General features: G+C 48.0%; 1 protein-coding gene across 1 annotated transcript in view; it reads right to left on the reverse strand.

Moving 5' to 3' along the window:
* LOC130382120 (tubulin polyglutamylase TTLL5-like) overlaps nucleotides 1-12866 on the reverse strand; it is a 42006-nt gene extending 29140 nt beyond the window's left edge. The window contains 11 exon segments of the mRNA XM_056589730.1: nucleotides 5839-5946; nucleotides 6190-6281; nucleotides 6541-6642; nucleotides 7422-7506; nucleotides 7621-7690; nucleotides 8479-8561; nucleotides 8655-8785; nucleotides 9058-9164; nucleotides 10630-10712; nucleotides 11086-11192; nucleotides 12427-12866. Of these exon segments, the coding sequence (XP_056445705.1) occupies nucleotides 5839-5946; nucleotides 6190-6281; nucleotides 6541-6642; nucleotides 7422-7506; nucleotides 7621-7690; nucleotides 8479-8561; nucleotides 8655-8785; nucleotides 9058-9164; nucleotides 10630-10712; nucleotides 11086-11192; nucleotides 12427-12485 (1027 nt within the window). The 5' untranslated portion in view covers nucleotides 12486-12866.
* Nucleotides 12867-13051: the final 185 nt, after the last annotated feature.

Genomic DNA, 13051 nt, shown 5'->3' on the forward strand with positions numbered 1-13051 from the left:
ACACACACACACACACATACTCTCAAACAATACCAAAAAAAAAAAAACGCATCCCATAATACAACAGGATTGTACTGTACACCCCCCTACTCTCACCTCCACTAGCGATGAGCACACAGCCCTCACGACGGTGGGGCAGGGCTGGCTTGTAAAAGCCCCAACCCAACCAGCCAAGACCACCCCCGACCCCACCCCGAGCCCCCCGCAGCCAGAGCAGAGAGGCCGACCACAGCTTAGCTTTTTGTGTTTTTCCTTTACAAGGATTGGGGCAAAGCACAGCGGTAAAGCCGGGGAGGGGAGAAGCACTCCTGGTTACAACTTCAAAGAGCGGTGTCTGTTGTGAAAATAGGCCAGCGGCATGGGGCTTTCAAAGCCTCCGTGAGCGCCGCTGTTTGCTCGGGAGTCGCAGGTCAACGGCGGTGTTAAGCACACAAGAGCCAGCTAAAGGGCCAGAGACCTGCCCTTTCTTTCCCACTCATTTGGGGGGGAGGGAGTAGTGTGATTGACAGAGGCTGTGGTGATCCGGGTTGTGTGTGAGTGTCGCAGAGCCCGCCTTTCCAGAGGGAAAGTCTTGGGACACAGCATTGATTGACTGCGTCATGAAGAGGAAGACGTCATGATTGACAGGCGAGCAAGACCAATCCCGGACCGTACAATGGGAACAGTACTTTCTGCAAAAACAGACGCTTGTTGGAAGAAACGTGGATTAAAATATGATTTTTAACAATTGCTCTGCTGTCTAACAAAAAAAAGTACTACCCGGTGAACTGGGTATCCCATGGATTTAAAAATAAGAATAAAGCTGGTTCTCTGATTACATGTACGGTAATTTGAATGACAATGCAGACGACGAGAATCAGGCCTTGAGGTTCTTCAAGACGCTGTCCGGCCTTACTTGCTCTGCATATCAGACGCTCAGGATGGGTCACATTGTGCGGTAGTGCCTTGTAAATGAACACCATGTGACTGAACACAAGAGGCTGAGACCAGTCAATATGTAACTTCGATAAAGACTCAATAGGAAAGACTTAGGAAAGACAAAGTTCAGTTTGATGGATGCCAAGATCAACCTGCCTTTGACCGTCCTAAGGCTTTCGGATAAACGCTCTCCAATTATCACAGCTTGGTCCATACATTGACTCTCAACCTTTCCAGTCTGTCTAGGTGAACGCATGTCCTAATCGTATCTGACACTAGTTGTCAAGGGAACAAGGTAATTGTAGAGGGTTTAGTGGGATTTTCATCCAAGATGGAAAGTGCAGACTCATCTCTGTCTGCTGAGGATGGACTGCACACCAAACAGTAGTTGTTAAGAGATTTCACAGTTATTTTCCAGTTGCATGAGTATTTCTTTGTTTTTTTCCCTTTGACATAGAACACGAACACACAGGGAGAGAGACCCAGAGAGAGGGAGAGAGAAACATAAAACCCAATGCATTAGACTGATGCAGCACACATGAAGTCAGCCTGTGGTGGCTTGTCAACAGCACCACAACAAGGGGAAAAAGCGCGGGTGCGTGTGTGTGTGTGTGTGTGTGCGTGTCCCCACAGTTCTCTGCAGACAGGCCCACTCTGAGTGACAACCCGCCGCACATTTTCCCTCCAATTAGCCGCAGACGCCGCCCCTGCCTCGCGAGGCGAGCCGTGCCGCCCTCTGCGAGGCACGCTCAGTCCTGTGGCGGGGACCGCTGGCGGCGAGGGGAGCACCGCGTCATCAGCCCGCGAGGAGCCCACAACAAGCGCCGCCGCCACCGGCGGCCGGGAGGAGGAGAGGCGGCGGGCACCCACATCGCACCCAGTAAAAGAGGGAGGGAGCGTGGAGACGGGTGACATGTAGGATTTGTCTTAACACCCTCCCCCCTCCTTCTTCGACTTTGGGAACTGTGGTGCTGGAAATGGTCGCGCCTACCAGAGACAAGACCCCCCCCCCCCCCCCTCCCCCTGCCTCCACAGCCCTAACACCAGCCGTGATGTTTATGGGCCTGCATTAACAGCAGAGAACAGAAACAGAAGCAGCAGCAGTGACAAGCATCTCCGGCGTGGGTCGGAGTCTGTGTGCGAGCAGAGGACGGTCTGTCCTCCATTCCATGAATTGGTGTTGTTTAAACTTTCCCTCCTCCATTACGGCAAGGAGCGGAGCAGCTAGCTTGAAGAGAGAGAGGGAAAGCGAGAGACACAGAGACGCCCCGAAGACTGGAGCTTTTTTCAAAGGGCCCTGTTTATAGATTTATCTTGATGGGTGTGGTTTGGGGGTGGGTGGGTGTGTAGGGGGGGGGGGGGGGGGGGGCAATCCATTCATCATGCTCGAGAAGTTAAGTGAATTCTGACCATATCGTCATCATCACGACAAATCCATTCTCTTTTTTCAAGTGTAGAAGAGTGGGTGACTATCGGATAAATGTAGCAGGGTTGGGGGGGGAGGGGAGGGCGTGGGGGAGGAGGTGAGGGGAGGGGCTGAGGCGCTGGATCAAACCACACTGAGCACTTAATGAGGGACGTTGGGTGGAACACAGGACCAGTGGGTGGAATGTTTGGCGTGTAATAAAATAGGGCCCTGGCTTGGCTAATCACTCCTCAGTCAAAACATCTCATAATCAGCATCCCTCGGCCCGGAGCTGCTCCATTAATCACAGGGCTGGTGGTGGGGAGCTGCATGGGTGGCATTCGATCACCCCTCGCGCGCACACATGCACGTACACAGACTCACACAGACACACGCACACAAACAGGGACAGGGATATACACACACATGGACATGCAGGAGCACAAACACACACACACACACACACGCACACGGACACGCACAGACATACATAGATACACACACACACACACACGCACGCACGCAAAATGCAAACGGACATGCAGAGACACACACACGAGCACATACACACGGACATCCACAGTCACACACACGCACAGAAACACACACGCGTAGACACACAGGAACGCACACAGACATGCATAGACACATACACACGCACACAAGGACACACACACACACACAGAGACACACGCAGAGACACCTCACCAACGAAAGCACAGAGATGTTTTCATATCCAGTACCACATCAGAATACTATAAAAAGATTTCATGTTTTTAATGTATTGAAAGACGAGATTAATTTAACAATAACAGGGACGGAATAAATTGCGGCAATCTGGCGGACGGGAGAGGAGCAGATGAACTGCCAAGAACAGAGCGAGCACAGCGCACACATGTCCGTCCGCATGGGTGGGGGGGGGTGGGGGGGGTTCAGATTGACAGAGGGGAAACACTTGACTAACCCCCCCCCCCCCCCCCCCATGTGTCTGTCTCTGCAGAAATGTAATATCATAGACCGAGACGCGCTGATACTGTAATTAACTCACTTTGGGGTAAGGAGGGGGGAGAAACAGGGAAGGGTGTTGGGGGACGTGTCGTGGGAGCGGACCACACTGTTTTCGTTGGCGTTGTGAGGCCGTAACGTAATAGTACCGGCAACCCTAATTGCTTGTTGTTGTTTTTGTGAAACAGTGAACAGGTCGTGCTATGTTCTGGTGACGGAGCAAAAAGCATCTGAACATGCGGGACGGAGCGTTGCTGCAGGCCTGTTGGGAGGCTTTTCTGCCACTGTCGTTACTTCTGCCTTTCGAGGTTGGATTTCACAGAGATCTTGTGTTTCGGTTGGGTGCTGAAGGACGTGTAATTAAGTAGTCAACTGATAATGCCAGACAAGGGAAGGAACAAGATTGGATTTATGATGTGGGAGTGTGTGTGTGTGTGTGTGTGGATGAAGGATGCTCTAAACAGCCGAGTCAGTCTGATTGGAATATTGGGCTGTGTGAGGCTGCACACCTGTGCTGCATTGAGATGTCAATGTGCACAGGTTAAACCAGCCGTCAGACACACTCTGGGAGAGATCTCCCCTCAACACAGGAGTGATGCCCTGCAACCAGGGAGTGAGGCCCCTCAGCCCAAGAGTGAGGCCCCTCAGCCCAGGGGTGAGGCCCCTGATAGCATCTCCATACAGGCAGTAATCAGAGAGCAGGAATCTAGCCTGTTTCCACGTGGGAAACAGCCCAAAACACAACCCCTGTTATGTCTAGGGGGACCTGCGTGGAGCTCCGTCTATCTGATGGTGTTGAGGGACGGAGGAGAGGGTGTCGGTGCGTTCACACCGTCCACGCTCATCTCCCCACCTCACTAGGGAGCATGGGGAAAATATTTTGGGAAGATAAGGAGCAACTATCATGTCGACACCTCAGTCGGACTGGGTTGTTCAAGAGGAGTCCGGATCGTGTGCCAATGCACAGGGCTCACCGTCTGTTGCAATGTATGCCTGCACATGTTGGCAGGTAAAAGGTTCTGCCCCGACATGAACTCCTTTTGTTTTTGGGTGAGGCATGTGTCTCATGAGGTAGAGCTGGTTGGCTGGTAACTGAAAGGTTGCTAGTTTGGTCCCCGGCTCCTCCTAGCTCGAGTGTCGAGGTGTCCCTGAGCAAGACACCCAACCCTACCTGCTCCCGAAGAGCTGGCTGTCGCCCTGGTTGACACTGCCGTTGGGGTGTGAATGTGTGCATGAATGGGTGGATGTAAGACAATACTGTACAGCGCTTTGAGTGGCCACTGGATAGGAAAGTGCTGAATACACGCAGACCAATTACCATTTATTTCATCCCCAAGTCAAGCTTCTTTGGAGTACGACATGATTCTGATTATTCTAGTGATTTTAAATCATCGGTGTATGCAAAGTTGATGAGAGAGCAGGACAGAAAATGGAAAAAAATTATGGGAAGGGTAATAACAACAGAGTAATGTGATCCATGTGAAAAACCATGGTCAAATCTTGCTTAAACACCAGACAGAGAGAGAGAGAGAGAGAGAGAGAGAGAGAGAGAGAGAGAGAGAGAGAGAGAGAGAGAGAGAGAGAGAGGCAAACACAGACTGAGATAGAGCCAGAGACAGAGAGAAGGGAAAGACTCAGTCAGAGAGAGAGAGAGAGAGAGAGAGAGAGAGAGAGAGAGAGAGAGAGAGAGAGAGAGAGAGAGAGAGAGAGAGAGAGAGAGAGAGAGAGAGAGAGAGAGAGAGAGAGAGAGAGAGAGAGAGAGAGAGAGAGAGAGAGAGAGAGAGAGAGAGAGAGACAAAAAGAGAACGGGCAATTAGGGCCAACACCAACATGGGTGATCGCTCCAAGATGGAGTTCATACAGCAGAGCAGCCAAGCAGACAGTAGGCCCGAAGGATGGCAAGCAATAGGGAGCAAACTCAGACAAAAGGCTTTGACGAGCCAATGGTAGGAGTCAGAGAACACAAACAGTGTGTGTGTGTGTGTGTGTGTGTGTGTGTGTGTGTGTGTGTGTGTGTGTGTGTGTGTGTGTGTGTGTGTGTGTGTGTGTGTGTGTGTGTGTGTGTGTGTGTGTGTGTGTGTGTGTGTGTGTGTGTGTGTGTTGGGGCAGCTCCATAGGGAATGACTATGTATACAAACATACCAACATGTAGGAGTAGCATAGTGGAACCATTTCACAGTGATTCTGGGAAACCAACAGGGAGATCTGAGTGGATGTGAGGGAACACGCAGAGCAGAATGAGAAACAGCACAATGATGTTTCCATCCAAGGAAAGTCCAGCCCAACCTGGAGCCACACAGGGGATGGCTGGGGTTTGTTTTACAGAGGAGGACGGGGAGACGGTGTGACCTTTCTGCAAGAACTACTAAACAACACCGCCATAACAAACAGACACATCCCGCCTTATAAAAACATACTGCAGAGTGGGGCTTCAACCTCCACCGATGCATTCAAACACAAAGCCAGGATGAAACTGAAAGCATTTGTTGTGGCGGGTATGTGGCCCTTACCGAAGCAGTTGGTCCTGTACGGGCAGAACATCTTGCAGGCACTGGCAATCTGCAGTTCAGCACTGAGCACCGCCTTCACAATGAGGTCTTCCACCTGCTTCATCAGCACTGGAATATGCAACAACAAAAAATGGCTACAACATGAAAGGCACAACATGTTCTCACTTCTCATATAAACCAAGACAACGGATTAAAGTTAACCCAGGCCCGACACGTTTATGGTTAGCGGCACTTGAATACTTTCCCCTCGCCTGCTCGTTAAATAACAAGGGGAAATCAAAGGAAAACACAAAGACATCAACATCAGCCAATTGTGTTGTGATGAAAAGAAAAAAGAACATCTGAACTCACATGTGGTGTCTTTCCCCTCGTGCTTCAAATACCTCAACATGGCACTCATGCTCCACTTGTTGCCGTAATCCTCCAGTTCAGGGTCATCGCAACTGAAAAGGAACAAAAGACGGGTGGCTGTGACATGGGGGCTCGCCGCTGGATGCCAGGAATTGCGATGCGGCGCGGCGCTATCATCCAGGTTACAGAGAACGGACCTCTGGACCTGAGAGCCCACACACACACACACACACACACACACACACACACACACACACACACACACACAGCCCTGCTCCAAGAGGAACCGTTCCTTTGATGCTGTGAGTGCACTGGGAGTATGAGGCTGCGATGAACGAGGTTTCAGCTCACCTGACGTAGTCGCTGCTCTTTTTGTTCACGCTGGAGTTGGTGAGATGCATGAACTGGTTCTTGATGTTCTTCGAAGCCCGGTCATACTTGACCGTCGCGAATCTGTGGGCCAGAATATAACTTTTAGTTTTTCTTACAAGAGCGGATAAAAAACCACAACAACACATTGATGACTAGGTCTATTGGGCCGATATTTTTTTTCCCAAAGGTGACATAGTTACACAGCTGAGACAAGGGGGAAAGCACTTTGGCAGGGATCGGGCTGGGCTTGAAAGTGATGCACGCCACACAGATAACAACGATGTTCTGTGAGCTGAGGCATCGCGTTAAACTGAACGGCCAGAGATTCACAGCAGGGTTTACAACATGGTCACCGTTTGTGGGCCAGTGTTTTTAAATTCAAGCTAACAGAGGGCACTGGGCTTATTCAGGACAGCTTATTCCGTCAGTATGTAACCAATCTGGGATCTAACAGTCCTACTATTAAACAGCAGAACTTCAGACTTTCTGACTATTCTACTCCTTACTTCCTTCCTTCAAAATCATTGAAAATTGTACCAAGAAAATAACAAAAGTAAGTAGTGTAACATGTATTGATATAAATCACACAGACCATGGTTTGGATTTGAAAGGAAAACAGGACGGCATCACGGAGGTGGGAGAGCGAGTTAACGCTGCCCTCTACTGGTCATGGAAAACCAAAAGTGGCTGCTTTGTCTTTGCCACCACCTGATCAAATGAATGAACGTAGGCCACAGAAAGTGCAACGCACTGCATGGAAAGGTGCATCCTAACCAAAGGAGCATTGGCGCTCAGTCATCGTACGACAGACGACAACAAACAAGAGGAAGACACGGTTAACCGTGGGGTCCGTAGCGCACCTGGCTAGGCCCTCTTCGTAGAGGTAGATGAGGAGGGGGTCGTACGAGGTCACCAGCACGTACAACCGCACGTCGAACTTGAAGTCTGCAAAACAAGGTCCACAAATGAAAGGCGATTACACTGGCGCAAACCTTTTTTTAACTCTTCGTACCTATGAAACAAACGGGCAAGCTCAGGACGCGCGAGGTGGCCACTCACCGTGTATCAACAGGGGATTGTTAACGTAGCGAGACACCAAGATGTTTTTGTCCATTGAGATCTGGCTTGGCTGCGCAACAAGAACAAAGGAAGCACATCAAAGCCAATCGCTCACACGGTATACCTCATCCAGGGAGGCCGTCCAGAACTCACTTCACACTACATCACAACAGGGAGGGACGCACTGACGCGCGCCACTCTGTTGCCAATCTGTGACAGTGTTGAGAAGAAAGAGCCAGTTAAAAGAGAGTTTGAGTTAACAATACAAAAGCGGCATTGGCCGTGACAGGCAATAACAGGCGAGCGCTTTAACGGCACTCTATGAAAATATAATCCACTGGCAAGAGCCAGGGCCGCCATGAGGTTAAAATGTGTTGCAGGTGGCGAGGCAGAGAGAGAGAAACCTCAGTGCTGGCTAAAGTTCACAGAGAACCTTAAAAACGTCCTTCTTTCTTCTCTCCCGATAGCGCCTGGACATTCCTTCCATCTTTTCATAAAAATGCCTTCAGAAGAGAAGAAGCCGTGGGAGGTGAAGGGGGGGGGGGGGGATGTTGTTCAAAAGGGAGACAAGTGTGGAGCTCCTCCAAAGACTGAACCTTGGAAGTGTGTGATTTACTCAGTGGGTGCTTATTAATGTCTGGGATGCTGATGTGTGCTCAGTTCAAAAAGATGGCTCTATCACAACTCCCCCCCCTCCCCCGCATCTGGCGGACTCAGTGTCCACTCAGCATGCTTTCCATGAAGTCATCTACAAAGTTACTACAATACTTTTGTACACTCGTGTTGGAGCCCACACGTGTATTTTCTTTTTAGCTTTGAGTTCAACGTAACCGCTCCTTGCCGCTCGCTCTGGCTTACATTGCTGACCAGGTAGATCCCTCTCCCTCTGGAGGACGCAACAGGTTTGATGATCCATGGCCCCTTATCCTTGGAGAAACAACCTGAGGATGGACACGAGGCAGAGGTTAGCGTGAGGCGGTAGGGAGGCGGTCTGCGGTGGGTGGGGGGACAAGGCAGTGAAGCGTGACTCCTACTGCAGAAGGTCTTGTACTCGGAGGGTAGCACGAAGGTCTGCGGGACGATGTTGAAGTTCTTGAAGCCGTGCGCCTGCTGCATGCGCTGGATGTTCTTGTACAGTCGGTCCTTGCGCGTCAACTCGTAGGACCTGAAACACAACCGGACCCCCCGTGCTGCCAGTTTAAAAATAGAAAGACCCGGGCCTACACAACGTAAGACCCCTTGAAATACAATGAATAAAGCTTGAGTAAATACAATCCGGCTTTGGCTCCCTCCTCCTGATTTCATTGCATGTTTTCGCGGAGGCTCCTGCTCCAAGCTAAACAGACCTTTCTGCCAAAGCCAAGGAAAACATGGGCTGGAGCAGAGCCTGCGAAGGGGCTCAGCTGGGTGAATGCGAGCAGAACCAGGCCGTCCTACCTGGGGAAGTGGTTGACCTTCTGGAAGTCCTGAAGGGTGCGCAGGAGGTAAGGCTTGAAGTGTGAGCCGGTCCACATGAGGTTGAAGTCATTACTGTTGGGGTGGATCTGGGAAAAAACAGACACCGTTTCGGTTTGACAATCGGCTCGTCGGACCCCGCAAATGATTTCATTCTGAGCTCAGAGCCGTGATGGGCTCTCATGCCAAGCGATAAATCAAAAACCAAAAGGATTATTTCAGAGCAAAAAAGCATGGACATTGGATGCTGCCAGTCGCCCCAACAACAGTATTATGTTCTGATCTCAATCACATGTGACAGCTCGGCTGGAGTGCATCTTAGGAGCTAATCCATAGAAACACAGCCCAGCTCTCCTCAAATCATATCACTGGGTTCACCAGCTACTTTCATCACCATCCCATTACCCTTTGTTTGTGTTTAGAGCCAACAACTGGATCACACACACAAACACACACACACAAACACACACACACATATGCGCGCACACGCACATACACGCACACACACACACACACACACACACACACACACACACACACACACACACACACACACACACACACACCGGGAGTACAGATGTTTGCAATATAGGCTTATTAAACGTTGGCGGGTCAATACTGGACCTTTGATGATTATGAATTAGTGGGAGTTAACAGCACTAGCGTGACGTATTAGAAAAGGGGTTGAATTTATAGTTACTGCTTCAAACCAGCAATAGCACACTCGTGAAACCGGATCCTTTTCATTCTCCTAAGAGCCTTTCTAAAGTAATGCATTCGCAAGCTTTGACATCTGGCAAGTATCCATTCAAGGCAGAGAATTATAAAAAAAAAGCTTAATATCCATTTATCTGACAAGGGGCATCAAGAGCATTGGCATGCTCCTAAAGACAAGGTAAACTGAGGTAAACAGCAGCTTCAGAAACCATTCCAGTTCAGCCTGAGTTGGGATGAGAATCGTCGCAAGGCCCCGAATCTGCAGTTTTTGCTATTTTCAATGTTATCGAATTTCCATATGGAGATGTTTCATTGGAGCTCAGCCCGTTGCTGGAGCCTGAATTAAATTAAGATATAATGCATGATGGAAGCAAATTGAGTTAAGGAATATGCCACTTGAGTAATTTTCATCTTCTGGCACTAATGCCAGAAGATAGCACTTGGACAAAATTAAGCCCAGATTTGAAAACATCCATTCATAAATCACTACACTGTATTGATCATTTCCCGCGGCTTTCAATGAAGAATACTGACATTGCCAGCAGCCAACAAAGAAACTTGAGGCAATAAAGAGTGATGTGGTTTTCTAAGTTGATATGAATGTAAATGCTGTGGGAGCACTTTTAATTATGCAAACCTGACCTACTGCAAAATTTGACCTGATTTTTGAGTTCAAGTCGATTAATAATATCATTTTGAAATAGCCTAAACACACAGACTCACAAATACACAAACATAAACAGATTGCCAAGCTTTCGGGCACACACATGCACCCCACACACATACACACACAAAAGGTCAACATAACATGATTTTATATTATGGAAAGAACATAACCTCATTGAATCCATGGTTTGTGAGTATTCCTCTGACTAGGCGACTTTCTGTGCGAACAATCTTGAAGGCCATGTTATATCGCTCTGTAGGAAACACAAAAAAACACAACAAGCTACACACACGTTGCCGTTTTTTCATTGATAAAAACAAACATGTTACACACAGTAGTGATTGGGATACATCAGAATAGTGTTGTGTACTTCCCATAGAGCAGACTTGAATCCTTTGAGATAGTGTGAGTCTTGGTGTGTGTGTGTGTGTTTGTGTGTGTATGTGGGCCCCCGCAAATAGAGCATAGGATCCCATTATTTGAGATAGTGTGTATGTGTGTGTGTTTATATGTGTGTATGTTTGTGTATAACTCCAATAGAGCATAGACTCACATCCTTTGAGATAGTGTGTGTGTGTGTTTGTATGTGCGTGTTTATGTGTATGCGTGCATGCGTATGTGTGTACCTCCAATAGAGCATAGATTCCCATCTTTAGAGATAATGGCCTCGGCGCAGAACACCAGGACAGGGATCCTCCTACTAAGGCCACTCCAGGCGATGCAAGGATGGTCTCTTAGAGATAAAGAAACACGTCTATAAACAACATCCTGGTCGAACAAATCAATAGACCCTCAAGCAAGCTAAACCCAGAAGAACAGAATAATCCACAGTAAAAAATGACACCTTGAGATGAACTGTATTTAATGTTATGGTTACAGTCATGAATAATAGAGAGGTGGAGAACACATGAGTAGGAAGCTCACCCAATACATACATCTTAAATTGTGTTGTTTCAGAAAGTCTGAGGAGCAACTCATTAATTTAGGATTCATGATAGTTCTAGACGCAGGTGCTATGAGATGGGAAGCTGGTTGATGGCATAGCTCTTAAAGACATGACTTTTCTGTTATAAAATAACTGCTACACACAAAGCAAGGTATTCTCAGTGCTCTAGTGCTTTGACAGGAGCTGCTCAAACCAGCTCCAGTGATAGGCTAAAGTATGTCAAAATTAAAAGATGCTTTCTTTTTACTTTTAGTAAAATCATAAGAATGTAGTAGTGCATTGCCCAGACACAACAAATCTACCGAAATCACGCATATCCAGAGAAAAATGAGAAAGACCAACTGCTCCAACACAATGTCATGCTATATAGGATAATGTGGTTGGCTGCATCGCCTCAGCCTTAGGAGAAGGGTAATCAATTGTGCAAAATGAATGCTTGTGGACGTCTTTAATGGGTTTCTCTAAGGTGCCATCAATAATACAGGGTCACGACACTAATGTAACCATGCCCTCTGCAGCCATCATGTTCCTTTAAGAGTGAAGAACATTACAATAGTTTTGTTCTGTCGGGTCGCTCAAAGACAGACACTCAAATAATAATGAATGAATTGCTCAATCGTTGATAACTGTTTTACATGAGGACTTGCACACGCACACTCAAGTAAATGGTTGAGCGTACTCCAAAGAATGTGTTTTTCGCAAACAAAAACAAGATTGATATTATATTTTGAGCGCAATAACAGATATGATAATGATATGATTTTATACCCTGATTTAGTCCAATTAATACTATTAGCACTGCTGCCACTACTACTGCTACTAATGTATGAGGCTATATAAAAGGGTTTGGGTTTAGGGAACATTATCTAGCCATCATAATGTTTACCCTTAATCTCATGAAGCAGCCCAATTATTATGAGTTCAACCAAGGGACTATTTTCGATGTCATCTAATAACCCACAGTAGGAGTTGAATCACAACCGTTTGACCTATTGCAAATCTAATCAGCGCCTCCACTCACTCCTGCTCATCCTCCAGGTGGGACTCTGAATCCTCTTCATCCCTGACCACAGATGGCATTTCTTCAAAGAGCCGGAAGAGCTGCGAGATGAAAAGCTTTGTGGAGTCCGGCACCTCGGCTTACCATGCCATCTCAGACCTGCAAATAGATCAACGCCAAGTCTGAACGGTTACGGTCACAATTCCATCTCTGGCATCACATTGTCAGACACCAGGTAACAAGCATTAGCTTAAAGGTAGCCAGTATTAAATGTCAAGGCTTATATTTGTATGAATACAGTTTACATTTGGGTCGCTTTAGCGGGTTTATGTCAGCCTTGTGAACGGTCATGGTTCGGATTGTGCTCGGTTATCATGTCTTTGTAATTACATACCAAACACGCGAGGATAAACATGAATTTATCTCGAAGAGGGTAGCCTAGTTGGCCATCCCAGCTAAGCTTCCTGGTAACTACAGCAACTGAGCAGCGAAGTGAAGGCGCATGCGCATATCAGAGACGTTGTGGGCGGAACCACAACGGCCCGTACTACAGGTGATCGCTAGTGGTGTGCAGCGATTGGCTGGATGATGAAACAAGGCGGGACCAAATAACGAACGTCCATTCTATGAATGGGGCGACGCCATG

This window comes from Gadus chalcogrammus, chromosome 5 (assembly GCF_026213295.1).
Source record: "Gadus chalcogrammus isolate NIFS_2021 chromosome 5, NIFS_Gcha_1.0, whole genome shotgun sequence".
NCBI lineage: Eukaryota > Metazoa > Chordata > Actinopteri > Gadiformes > Gadidae > Gadus > Gadus chalcogrammus.